The sequence below is a fragment of the Brachyistius frenatus genome, unplaced genomic scaffold (genome assembly GCF_029030835.1).
Source record: "Brachyistius frenatus isolate BFR_SWC_R1_liver_20210118 unplaced genomic scaffold, ASM2903083v1 Contig_98, whole genome shotgun sequence".
NCBI lineage: Eukaryota > Metazoa > Chordata > Actinopteri > Embiotocidae > Brachyistius > Brachyistius frenatus.
Genome location: NW_027210697.1, coordinates 1,307,160 through 1,321,579, shown reverse-complemented (window position 1 = coordinate 1,321,579; position 14,420 = coordinate 1,307,160). Strand labels below are relative to the sequence as shown.

Here is a 14,420-nt window from a genome sequence, read left to right as displayed (position 1 = left end):
AATTTTTTTTTTTTTTTTTTTTTAGCAATAAAGGTTTAGGCGGGATGTGAGTGGAGAGGAGGGGGATAAGGGGATTTTACAGACAGCTAGGTTAGTTTGTTTATCGCAGTAGTGTCTGCCCCTTATGGCAACACACAAACACGTTCACACCATGTGAAGCCTGTGATTCACCCACACGCAGTCTGATGCATCCAATACAGACTGAAATGGCAGCTCCTACGCGATGAATGTAACTTCCCTCCCAGGGTCTCCAGAGAGAGAGAGAGGCCCTTGAAAAGGCTCTTAACAGAAAGCAGGGCACTTCAGACATTTCTCAGGCAACTGCAGCACAGTGAATAATTCAAAGCAAACGTACAGCATGTTGTCATATCGGCAGAGAGTTGCGTGAGGCACACTGTTTGTGTATTTGTATGTCGGGCAGCGACTGATATTTATTTATGTTGGACTCGTGGTCTATGTGTTTTTCTGGCTTGGTTTGAATTCAGGTCACTCAATGGCTTCTCTTGTAACCGAACAACTCAAAATAAATCACTTGAAATACTGAAGTGGCAACAAGTGTATATACACAGACTACTACATTTGACCTGCTGCCTATTTTATGGTGAACACTCTCCAAGGGACAAAATAAAAATGACCATTGTTGATGTATACAAACCCGTTTCCATACAAATTGGAATGTTCACAAAAACAAAATACGATGATTTGGAAATCATGTAAACCCATATTTAATTGCTAAAATAGACCAGAGACAACATATCAAATGTTAAAACTGAGAATGTTTTTGGTTTCATCAAAAATATATGTTTATTTTGAATTTGATGCCAGCAACACGCTTTAAAAGAGTTGGGAAAGGGGCATGTTGACCACTGTGTTGTATCACTTCTTCTTTTTACAAAACTCTGTCAACAATTGGTAACTGAGGAGACCAGTTTTGGAAGTGAAATGTTGTCCCATTCTTGTACCGTAGATGATGAATTCCCCAAATTCTTTCCAGTTTTACACTGAGAAACATTATTCATAAATTGTTGCACTATGTTCCCTCTCAGTCTTTCAAAGAGTGGTGGACCTCACCCCCATCTTCACTGCTGAGCGACTCTACCTCTCTGAAAAGCTCTTTTTATAGCCACTAATGTTACTGACCTGGTTCAAATAACTGAATTAGTTGTGAAATGTTCAACCAGGTATTTTTTGTTGTTGTTGTTGTTAGCTTTACGCAACTTTTGGAGTCTTTTGTTGACCCTGTCCCAACTTTTTTGAGACAAATTTAAAATTCAAAATATATTCAAAATTCAATCATTTCTCTATTTCAACAAACTGTCTTTGGTCAATGTTCAATTAAATATGGATTTTTCTGATTTGCAAATCTTTTACTTTCTGTTTTTATTTACCTCTTACACAGCACCCCAACTTTTTTGGATATAGGGTTGTACAGTAAATACAGAACATAAATTAAAAAGTAAAATTGTATTGTATTTTAATGGGAAATTCAGTGTTTTGAGTGTTGATAAAAAAACTCTACTTTTCTATTTTTTTAAATAAAGCAATTGATACAACAAACTTTTTGACACAAAAAGACATTATTTCGCCTTTGCTTTGCTTTTTAAAAATGAAGTGTTTGTAATTATTTTTTGTTCTAAATTCAAATTTTGTATTCTCCTCTGTCTTTCAGCCTGCTCGTCGGGCTTCTTCAAACCAACTCAAGGAGATGAGCCCTGCCTGCAGTGTCCCATCAACAGCCGCACCACCAGCGAAGGCGCCATGAACTGCGTTTGCCGCAACGGATACTATCGCACCGACTCCGATCCTCTCCAGATGCCGTGCACCAGTATGTCTACTTCTGCTTTCCAATCACTTACACATACAGCGCGCAGATGTGAATAGATATTCTTTCGGTTTCCCATGTGAACTCTTTGACACGTACACATTTCGTACCACAAGCAGAAGAGCCCCGGGGATCAAAGGACAGTGGTAGTCTGTGTAACTCCAAACAGAGAAACCCTGTCAGAGCTGTCCCTCACACAAACGTGACGCTGACACGCTCATAGTGTGGCTGTCCACAGATCTGACCCGACACACAGGGCTCAGCCGCCCCTCCTCAACATCACACAGTCCGTACTCCAAACCGGACCAGAGGTTACTGGGCCGGGGCGCGCAGCTTTGTGGAGGGCCAGACTCGGAGAATGAGTCGAGGCCAGACTCTCTCTTGTCATGCCAATGAAGCTGTTTGAATTTGAATTTGAATTTGAGACTGACACTGAGGTTGTGGAGAAAGAAAAGCCGACTGAAGGATAGACTCATGAAAAAGTGAGCAAGGGAGGGGGTGAGGCATGAGGGAAAGAAGTGTAGAAAGAACTTAAGAAGGAGGAATTTGAAGGAGAAGGGGTGTGTGTGTGTGTGTGTGTGTGTGTGTGTGTGTGTGTGTGTGTGTGTGTGTGTGTGTGTGTGTGTGTGTGTGTGTGTGTGTGTGTGTGTGTGTGTGTGTGTGTGTGTGACAGAGAGGCAGATAATCAGTGCATAGAGTGTGGTCTAACTAAAACAAAATGGGGGTGAGTGAGAAGAAGAAAAAAAAAAAGAAGCCCCTTTCAACGTTTCGGTAGTGTTTTTTCCTCACTCTCCCTCTCTGCCTGTTGAAAGGGAGAGAGGAGGGAAAAGATTTGATGGTCTCCAACAAAGGAGATTTGCATAAGCCTGGCTATGGGAGTTGAGCAGCTGTTGTGAATGAGAAAGCAGCAGCGTCACGTCACCCGTATTAAACGCAGCAGGGCCTGGCCTGATTAAAGCAAGGGAATGGGCCCATCAGAGTGGCCCGCCAGCTAATGGATGGGGGGGGGGGGCGATATTAGTCCTCCTCCCCGGGAAGGAGATGCCAAGGAGGAGTTATGTTTCTGAGAGACACCAAGAAGGCCACTCCAGTGGGCTTCCTTCCAGAGCCGGAGATCTGTTAATTGCTGCCAATTAAAAGGAGGTTAAATAAGAAGTGATCGATTCAGATTTAGGATGTTGTGGGCGGAGTGGAATTGTTCATCTCATTAGTCCCACAGGATACGTCCGCCATAATTAGGTGCACATGTCTCTAAAAGATAAACAGTTCTCATTGTTTATTTGTTTGGCCTGTCACTCAACGTGTAGCGCCATGTGGAAAGTTTCCACCCTGTGATGCCTCGCTGCTAAGAATGTCTCAATAGGAGAAACAGTAGGTTTCTCTCCGCTGCAGTAACTCTATACGATGCTCCATGAGAAAATATGTCAAGAATAGATGTTAAGAAAACACTTGACAAAGTGGACACCAGCATTGAAAATGAGAGAGTGTAAATGGACATCCCAAGGGAACGAGGCGCTGCCAGCTTGGAATGGAGCTCAGACCTCAAAGAGGCTGCAGGATCCCTGCGAGCTTGTGGATTTTCTCTCCTCTTGTGCCGGGGTTGTTTAAGTAGAGTTCATAATTATACCCTCGGTGCCATCAAGGACACAACTTCCATCACAGAATCATATCAATGCTGCAGATTGTAGAGCGCAAAGTAAAATGTCCTTGACGTTTTGACTTATGAGTGACGACCACATTTTATCATCTGTCTTCTCTGATTTTTGGGTTTTTTTCTTCTCTTAAAACAAAAACTCTCATGTCAAACAGCAGAAGGCAAGTAATTCATATCATTCGGTGTTCAACCAGTGTTAGAAAAGTCCAATTAAATATCAGAATACATCACTGTTTAAGTCCTCTGGAACGACACCTGTATATGAGATCATTTGTCTGTACCTTCCTAAACCTTTATAAATAACTGTTGTTTATATTTTGATTAAAAAAAAACAACATTCATCAATGAACAATGCAATTATTGTCTTAAATTAATTCCATCTTTAGCTGCTGGGTAAAAGCCACCACTGAGTTTTGTTGATCTTAAATTTGCAAATTAAAAAGACAAAACAGCACAATAACAGAAAAACAATACTTGTTTCTATAACTACGGAGTATGATGTCAACATTATGATTTAAGTCACGTTTAGGCAGAAAAGCCACCAACCAAGTTTCATCTAAAGATCATGAGTTGTGTTAAAATATATAAGCAATAGGTTAAGGTTTAGAAAACATTGTATTTTAGGTTGAAATTACTAGTTGTTGCTAGTTTATTGGGATTTAGTCATTTTGATTATACAATAAAAAACTTCTCTCGATGTGGAGTTTGTCTCTCTATAATAACGTCACCAAACTTCCTACTTTGCCTCTGCTGTCACTTGAATGTAAACATACAATGTTTTTAGCTGCAACTAAAATCTTGAGTGGACAATCCTAATATTAGATTGTTAAATCCTCCAAAGAGCTGTTTTCAGCTTTGTTTGTCTGTTTATCAGCAGGATATCTTAAAACCTAAGTCAAGGGAAAAATGATTTCACTTTAATTTGTTCGTACGTTTTTGTTATATTTAATGCAAACTTGAATTCGTTTGCACAAATAATGTGGCCTCTTTACGTTTGGATCCAAACTCCGAGATACAGAATTCAACCTATTTTTTCCTGATTACTATTTGGACACCTGTTACACTGCTAACTGATATGTGCAGCATTCACTCCGGTGTGGTTCACAAAATACACAAGAGCACTTCTAAGCAATCATCTGGATGCACAACATTTTGTTCAAAGACCCTCCGTCCTAAAATGTTTGTCTATTTGCGTCACCTCTCGAATCTTCTAACCCCGGATTCTGTCCCGTGTTTTCCAGCTGTGCCTTCAGCTCCGCAGACTGTGATCTCCAGCGTGAATGAGACCTCTGTGATGCTGGAGTGGATGGCTCCTCGAGATTCGGGCGGCCGCGAGGACGTGGTGTTCAACATCATCTGCAAGAGCTGCGGCGGAGGCCGGGGAGGCTGCACCCGCTGCGGGGACAACGTTCAGTTCTTACCCCGTCAGCTGGGCCTGACAGAATCCCGGGTCTACATCAGTGACCTGCTGGCCCACACGCAGTACACGTTTGAGGTGCAGGCTGTCAACGGGGTGTCAGATCAGAGCCCCTACTCCCCTCAGTATGCCTCCGTCAACATTACCACTAACCAGGCTGGTAAGTGGGCCCATCTGTCTTCTTCTGCACTTTATATTCCCCATGTGGTTTCCTCTCCTCTCCTCTCCTCTCCTCTCCTCTCTCTCTCCTCTCCTCTCTCTCCTCTCCTCCTCCCTCTCCTCTCCTCTCCTCCCTCTCCTCTCCTCTCCTCTCCTCTCCTCTCCTCTCCTCTCCTCTCCTCTCCTCTCCTCTCCTCTCTCTCTCTCCTCTACGTCTGATTTGTTCCTGTCCTGTGTGGTGATGTATGCAGATTGAGAACTGTAAAATCTGTACCACTGATGATGTGACAGAATGTGATGGCCCGCTGGTCTTTACTGTGTGACCTCATCACTACGTATTTGAGACTGGGGAGCTGAGAGTAGACTTGCTGCTCTCTCCCCTGATTACAGCTTTATACTCATCCACCTTCTTGGTTTTAGGATTAATTTTTTAAAAAAGTAGTGAATGACACTCGTATACAGCTATATACATGCTATGTATGTGCTGCTTTGTTTAAAAAACGACATCAAATATTCACAAGAAAGCCACATTTTATTATGTCTGCAGGCCTAATAGAAACAACTTGGTCGGTGGGTTATAAACCTTTTAATATTTTTGATTTTCTAGAAATTTGTTAAAATCGTCCGTGTGTCTTCTGTAATTATTTTGACACTACATGCTTTCAGCATGTGAACGTGGCTGCAGTCAGATGCCACGTCTGTAATTATTTCACTGAGGCAGCTGCATTGATTTGCCCTTTAATTGTCTCTATGAAACGCATCATTTGGCGTGCCAAGCTTCGCTTCCCCTCAAGGGGGGGTGTGGGGGTGAGGGTGCAATGCGGGGAAGGAGGGTGGGAGGGGGGGCGGTGGTTACAGGCTGGGCTTTATCTTTGCACTGTCTTCACATCCCATTGGCAGCATACTTAAGTGCCTGTCATCTTTCATCACCCAATCCCCCTCCACTGGGGGGGTTTATGTGACTGAGCTTCCTAATGCACTGTGTTAGTGCTTATTTTTTTTACGGTAGTCATAATTTAGTTTAACTTCCGGTATTCCCAAATGCCCGGATGCCTACAGTGAAAAAGGAATTGTATACAAGTTGCAAGCCCGCATCTAAGAAGAGGAGATTTCTTCACTTAATTTGATCCATTGTAACAAACCTCAATGTTTACGACATCTATTTGTTTAAAAACTCCATAAAGTGCTCCTTTACAATGCGGAAACTCTTGTCACACCAAAATAGAGGCCTTTATTCACACGCCGACCCCTTTTTATTGTCTGTTTTGATTTGAGTCACTGGTGTGGTGGGTTAATGAGGGCCTGTGAGTGCAGTTAAGCGTTGTAATGAGGCCCCTGCCCTGCTCTGTCTCGCTGGGCCACAATAAGTCTGCCACCCCAACCCTTGGCTTCTCCGCTTCTCCTGCCGAGGGGTCCTGGCGGAAATTGGGGGGCTCTGCTCCATCTCCACTGAAGTGCCCGTCACTTTGGATTAGGGCAGCGAGGGCTCGCGTCAGAGGGAGCTGTGAAAAGAACTCAACTCTTGCTCGCCCCCACTCCTCGTCTCCCCCCCCCCCCCCACATCACCTTGCTCCCCCGCTCACTCCTGGGACGCAGGATTGGAGTTTTTGCGGTGCTGCGCAACAGGGCTGGGGGTCACGGGGACCAGGAGCCCGTAATTGCATCTGGTTTGTGAGGCTTGGAGGTTACATAAACATCGTGTCACCCCTAATTACCTCAGGCGGTTCTGTGCCTCGTTCATACGCTGAAAATGAGAGCGTGAGATGAGGAAAAGCAAAAAGCACAGTCTATGAAATTTTGCATGCATACGTGCGTGTTAATCGCTCAGTAAACTTGCTTTGGGCCAGACGCTGCAGCATTGCATGAAACCGGCAAACAAATAAGTAAATTTAAAGGGAGTGGCGTGAAAGTGTCTAAGTCTCATTTCTGCCTCTTCAGCTGTGCCTCGGCGGTGTGAAGGGCGGCAGGGCGGAGAGTTGCGATCAAAACTTTGCGCTTTCCACACCCAATCAAGCACCTACCACACTCTTTTACCCCACAGGGCTGATCCTCCCACTCTGTAGGTGGTTGGCGACAGTTCCTCTGTGATAAAGGCCCTGATTGCCCTGGAAAGTGCGGCTCTTGATTACACACTGTAATGCCACACAAAAGGCAAACCGCCGGGCTGAATGGTGTTTGAGGTCATTTTATAAGCATATGACTAAGTCACCACAACTTGTATTGTGTCGAAAACGCAGGACCCTCAAAGTGAAGCCTCAAAGCCTTTTTGAAAGAATAATGAGTCACGGTTAAGCCATCTACTTTGGCTTCGCTCTGTTTTTAAAATGTTACTCTTATACGACGTTAAAATAAGCAGAAGGTGTGAGACACGGAGCTGCAAATCTGACGCTTTATGTCACGAACTGAGCCTTAAAGTGTCTGCTGCTAGGTGATTTAAATGTGCCTGGCAGGTGGTACAGGACCACTCTCACAAACAGCATATGGTGCAGTATTATGCGTACAGTATAAATGTATTATTGCATTTAATCGTTGCAGAGATCTGTCTTACATATGGCATTATTGTAGCCGTTTTGGATTAATAATATTGCAAGTCAAATAAAAATAGCAATAAGTCCAAAAACTATTAAAACATCTCCATACATCGGCCACTCTGTGGAGCTTTAATTACAAAGAACTGCAGTTTCTTTTCAGTCATTGCAAAGATCTGCCGCCGAAAAATATTCATTACAGGAAATTGGTATTAATCCGCCTCTTAAAATAGACCCTAATAAATGTACTCTTGTGTGAGTATGCTGTAAACTCCAGTTCCCATCTGTTTTAGAAAATTACTTTGCCTCAGTTCCATTTATTCCCGACTAAAGATGTAAATCTTGAAGAGCTGGTTTCAGAGTGCCGCAGGCCGGATCGTAAAGTCAGAGACAGATGGACTTAACCGTACGTTGATTCTGGTCTTAAGTTTTGTTGACAGAAAGTAAAATATAGAACCAGCCTCGTCCTTAAAAGTCAAGATTTTTAAACCGTAACAAACGTATTAACTGTGTCCTTATGTATTTGCATCGTGCTTGTGAAATAGCGGCTTCTGCTTCTGTCACTCTCCATTAGATCTTACATCTGCAGGTTTTTTTGTGTGTTAACTAAATATTTTAGTCCAGTCTGTTAACCAATTAATAATTCATTTCTATACAAATAAACACAGTGTGTAGTTTTATTAACGCGCCTCAGGGTCCTGGTCTCCTAAAGGGATCACCCTTCTGTGTGGTGATGGGGGGAGAATGCTTTCTCTGTTTTTTCGTGGTGTTTGTGGTGCACATTATCTGCTCAGTTGATGAGATTTACAACTGTGCACCACTTAGCAGCAAGTTTCAAAATTTTTAAGTTATGAGAGGAAAAGTAAAATGCAGCAAATTCAATTTTTCTTGGTGCACTTAAGATCGTGCCTCCCTGCCTAGGGATCAATTGCGACTATCAGCATTGTGTCTGTTATTTTGCATTCTTGTTGGCAATGGTCATGTTATGGTGAACTGATTTCAGTAAAAATAAAATAAAGTTCCAATAAGGTGAAGCCTAAAAGACGAGTCACAGGTTGATGGCAGGCTGCTGTGAGGCTGCAGGCATCAGCTGTTAAAGACCCCATATTGTATAAAATCATGTTTCCATTTATTTTTTTCATTATAAATCAGGTCTAGGTGCTGGATAAATATTTTGATAGTATCAAAATGCAAAGAGAAAAGCCCACAGCCTTTATTCAGCAACTGTACTGTTTGTGACATCACAAACTCACACGCCATGTCGTTTGTTCGTTCTCTGCACCGCCCACTGTCCAACCTTTTATATGGTCGAAAACACGAAGCGGCTATTCTGCTGCGGAGCAAAGAGAACATGTGGTTGACCTGCATCACTCGCATGTCAACCACTCAGAAGAGGGTCGCTGATATCGACGTGCCTCGAAGACACAAACAGAAAACAGCCTGTTCTTGGTAAAGAGCTCCACAGAGAAGATGTAAAACTATATTGAGATGATTTTTGGTACTTTAAACCACAAAATTGTTTTCTTAGGAATATCAAGACTCCAAATAAAACCCCGGAAGTATGTCAAATATGGGCCCTTTAATTAAAAAAAATAAAGTTTTAATTTTCCGGTAGTTTTCCAGTGCCAAACATCATCTGATGCCCTTTATATGATGTGGCAGCATTTTTTTATTTTTTTTTTGCAGTTGAGAAACAATTGGCACAATGAATGACCTGTTGGTTGGGGATAATATTGTCATAAAGCATGAAGGTCAACTGTGCAACTCTTTTAAATGACAATACCAGAGTACCCCGCTATATGAGATGTGCGTGATGAAGACAGAGGAAGACCAGAGGACACATTATCAGCCTATATAGTTCCCTTCTCATCTTTCATTATTGCATGAAATAAAAGTTGTCGCTGAAGCCTCACTGCCATCGTGAAGTTTAATCAACATTTCATGATGATATGTGATTTAGTCCTGATAGACTTCACCATACTATCCTGTCATTTCTGCTCTGACGCGGTCTCAGACAAACGTCTGGATAGACGCAATCAAAAGCACAATGTATATATTTGAATAATAATACGTATCGCGCACACATTTCAGCAAGTGTTTGATTTCAGGTCTGATCATCCAGGTTCGTGTTCTAACTGTCAGTAATATTTGAAAGGCATGGGTCTGGTGGAAATTGTCGTCATCACTATATGTTATTAATGATTTTTACGAAGGCACTGTCCTGTAATTCTATACAGGTGAGACTGCTGCCGTAAAAAGGTAAAGACACAAACAATAGCCAAGAATGGAACTGCCAGTTCAGTGCTAGCTTACGTGAGAGCTGCTGCGTCATCAATTTCAGTGGAGATTATCTCCTACCTGAATACAAACCATCGGTATTCAGTGAAAAACAAAAATCTGCATTGCACAACAGATGAATTAGATCCCCCATATACCGTGTATATTGCATTCTGTAGTGTTTGAGTATATGAGATTCCAGAGGACATATTTGTTTAAGCATTTCATTAGCTCAAGGTGAGCGTGCTGCTGCTGCTAATGCTATCGAGAAGCAGAGGGACTGAATTGGTTTCTTATCAGTTGAACTGGCTGATTGTGGAAGTGAACCACATTACTCAGTGGAGGGGGGTAGTGGTGGTGGGGAGGCGGGGTGGCGGGGTAATAAGGATGCAGCCTTTTCATATGGTCTGGGAAAGATTTATGACTTAATTATTGTCCAAATTGCCCAGGTCCATTGTAGCCAGGCTACCAGAGCTGTGGTGTGAAAAGCAACTGGTACAAAGCCAGGCGGCGCTGCCAGAATGTGCACCAGGCAAGCCAAATGTGGCTACGACACTGTTGACCAAAGGACAGTGACACGGGCTATTAAAAGGACACATTCTGTTGGGTCCTGCGGTACATTCATGGTAATGGCATGGCTTTGTGATTGATTACCTGCCTTTGTTTAATGCAAAGTAATTTTAACCTGTGAGGAATTATAATTATTTTTTGCACAATAAGCAGTCCTTAATTGCTTTTTGCTTATTACATTGTCATAAAAAAAGCTATTAAACATCCTTTGTATGGTGGTGCAGTTCTGGTAAATAACAGACCAGGAAATCTGCTTAAAATTAATCTAAACCCCCTCATTACGTGGGGTCATTGTCATTTTAAAGACGATTAAGGCAAGAGGTAGATTTTACCTGCAGTAAAGTAGGAAAACACACAGCAGAGCGGCAGCAGCAGCAACTCAATCAGGCGGGTGGATTTTCAGCAAGACTCAGCTCCGTGTACTTGAGCTCGATGAGATAAAAGCTGAAAGAAAGATGAAGAGGCTGATAGACGGAGAGTCAGACAGGGACCACCGGTATACATGGCGTGTGGTGTGACAGTGACAGAAGGCGTTAAGAAGGGCACATATGGTGGGTGCCAGCGTAGGTCAGCCAGGCAGACAGACAGGAGGCCTCAGCGTGCACCTGAAGCTCAGCGCTGACAGAGCCGCGAGAGAAGGGCTGCTCTGGTCGTCGGCCAGCACGTCCGCCAGCACTCTCACGGTTCTGTTGATACCGAGCAACATGTTTACAGAGAACGACTCAGACGAGCACTGCAGCAGAGAGAGAGAGAGAGAGAGAGAGAGAGGGATCGGGTTAGCCATGAAGTGTGTGGTAAGCAGTATGCAGGGCCGGCAGGGAGGTTCATCAGATAACCTATGCATGTGATATGAATTTAATTATGTGTCCCCAAAAGAGAATCAGCACAAGGATTGTCAAAATTTGTTAACTAATTTATCTTGTTCATAAATCATTCAGTAGCCATGTGATTTTTTTCTTTTTTCTTTTTTCTTCTGGGCACATTATATGTTCCTCCTCCTCCTCCTCCTTCGGGATGTGATCTGCAGGGTTTCTCCTGTGCAAGGAGGAGGAATAGGAAATGAACCATCGCATGCATATGAATCTAGGTTAAAAGGCCGTGATCTTTTGGACCAGTGGGCCGTAAAAGGGGACATAACGTGAATGTACGATTCATTATTGTTGAGTACATTAGCTGTCTACCCACATGCCTGAATAATTGGCCGTGTTTTAATGCAGCCCTATATTTACATTTTACATCCAAGAGCATGGATCATTTAAAAAAAAGATAATAAATAAAGGTTATGAAGCAGAAAGGGATCGTGACCCAACCAGCAGTTTTTTTAATTTATGCATTTTTTCTATAAACTTTATAGAGTTAACTCCACCAATTAAGCAAATGGATTTGTGATGAACACAATGGCAATCCCCCTCTCTGTCTCTTTCAAGCCTGTCTCTTTGGTCTCTGTTTCTTTCGTCACCCTTTCTGTTTGCCAAACACACTCAAATTCCTGTTGACACATATATTATGTATTCCTATGAAGGCGGCTGCAAAACAGAGTCATTATTGTCTGAGTGACTCGTTTTGCCGCTGTCTAGAGTTTCTGGTTTGAACATGACAGCCCTCCCACCTACCCCACCCCCTCCACCCCACCCACCCCTCCGTTCCTACTCATATGTCACTAATACCTCTCGTTTTTTTTAATGTGGCCTCCATTCGCTCACACACATCCACACGGACCACGTGATCTGCGTCCACCCTCGTCGTCTCTGAGGTTTTACGTGTAAATTGGGGTCAGGAACTTTATAAGCAGAGATGATCTTTTATAATCCTTGCTATTGTGTGCCACTCAATGCAGGACGCTCACGCTGTGTAGATAAGGATGACTTCGACGTTAAGCCAGAGGTCATCGCTGCTCATCGACATAGAAATGGAGCAGATGCACCATGTGCAATTTCCACATCGTGTTTATGTCAGGAAATTGTTACTGTGGAGCTGCTGAGTGGCAACAAGAGGAACTGACGGAGCTTAACAGCTCTTAGACGCTAATTTTTGTTGAATGTGAATGAGCATAAATCAGGACATTGCGTAAATTATTATTGTCAAATAATTGGCACTTCACATTTCTCAAGAGGTCTCCAGTTTGGAGGATCCCACACCAACTGTTCATATTTCAGATGTGCTTTTTCTTATTCTTCATTTTATCGCAGTGGCCGTTGTGATATGAAAAGCTACTCAATCATGTGAATCCATGACACAACATGTCTGCTTCTTGAACTACAAATTAAGCTGTTAACTTGGTAAAACATTTTTTTTTTTTTTTTTTTAATGGCCAAATCAGAGAAATGACCAAAGGACAGTGACACTGGCTATGAAAAGGACAGATTCTGTTTGGACTTGTGGTACATTCATGGTAATGGTACAGCTTTCTCTTCTAACAGATTTAGAATTGGAGTCCCTCTTTGCACAAAAAACAGTGTTTAGTTGTTTTTGGCTTATTACATTGTCATTAAAAAAAACTATTTAACATCTTTTGTGTGCTGGTGCAGTTGTGGTAAATAGCAGACCAAGAAATATACTTAAAAGGAATATAATACTTACATGAGGTCATTGTCATGTTAACCACAATGAAGGCAAGAGATAGATTTAACCCTACAGTATCGGAAAATAGATTTATAGTGAGAAATGTTTTTGTGCTTTACTAGCCAAATCAGAGAAATAGAAGGTTGCACCCCTCACTTGCTTTTCCAACACTGTAGAAAACTGACATACAGTCTGTGCTGTGTGGAGTTTTATTTCTCCTTACAGATGCCAGTTTGAAAGTTGTTTAAATGCAGAAAAGCAGCTTGCTGATTAAATAGACTCCAGTTTCCCCCAGAGCTGTGAGTCAGAACCTGGATCCCACATTCTTGTGGCAGAAAGCTCAAACGTTCTGCCTAAATGGGCCCAGAGAGACTAAAGGACCGCAAGAGATCTGTAGATTTAAGATTTTATTGTTACTGTCTATCTAGAATATTTAAAACAATTAAATAGGTTTGTTTTTTTTTTTTTTTACAGATTAAGGTTCTTTAGGGACAAGTTTCTACTAATTAAAGATGGCATTTTGAGAATTTGTTGCATTAAAAGACCTTTTGATTGGAGACAATCATAACTTTTTTTCAAATTTCCCATATATTCATGAAATACAAGATACAAGGCTGCGTTGGGGAAGGAACGATAAAGCCTTGGTGTTGTTTTTACTGTAGTCCTTGATATTTTCAGTCAAAAAGACTTCATGACTGTGGATGTTCTCATTAGTTCCACCAGCAGAAAATCCCCAAAGAATCAATCTTTTTTTGGTTTTAAAAATGTCCCTCATTTCCTCTGCAATATTGTCTCCGCACATACTAATCTGCGTTGCATTTCCTCCATCTGCAGATTTGCCGAATTGGCTTCGATTTTAAACTCTAACCTTTGTAAGCATCTGAAAACGCGTCAAACCCACGAAGTGCCTATTTTAGAATTAGCTTATGGTGTATATGAGTGTATTATAGTCCCCAATCTTTTCCAGTGCAGATGGTTTAAAGCTTGAGGAACTGAAATCTCACTTTTGTAGCTTTACTGCGCTGGAAAATCTTTATAGATGTAAAACCCACAATCCTTTGCAGCTGGGGAAACAGGGCATGCTGCCAGCATGCTAAAAGTACATGCAAATATGGGCCTCTCCCTTTAAGACATCTCGATGTGCCGCTCATAAATGGACGGCAGTCTGCGAGCGTGGAGCAGTGGCAGCCTGGTGGAGGACCAGCTGGTTCGGGCCCTCTGGGAGAGATTGCTCTGCGGGGAAACTGATTTTTACAATGAAAAGGAAAAGGGATTTACGAGCCCTGACCTGTTCTCGCTACCTCCCCCATCTTCTCCAAATCATAGCATTGCTCTGTGTAACAGAACGTCTAATCAAATCAGAGCCAAATGGCTACAGACACAGTGGGATGTAAGAAAGATGCAGATAAAAGGTCTTAAACATATACTTTC

The 14,420-nt window shown here is 42.3% G+C and overlaps 1 protein-coding gene across 4 annotated transcripts in view; it reads left to right on the top strand.

Moving 5' to 3' along the window:
- ephb2b (eph receptor B2b) overlaps window positions 1-14,420 on the top strand; it is a 126,330-nt gene that overhangs the window by 85,266 nt on the left and 26,644 nt on the right. For all 4 annotated transcript variants that reach the window (XM_069711228.1, XM_069711226.1, XM_069711227.1 and 1 more), the window contains exons 4-5: window positions 1,670-1,825; window positions 4,718-5,053. In XM_069711228.1, coding sequence (XP_069567329.1) covers window positions 1,670-1,825; window positions 4,718-5,053 — 492 coding nt within the window. The remainder of the gene's footprint in view (window positions 1-1,669; window positions 1,826-4,717; window positions 5,054-14,420) is intronic.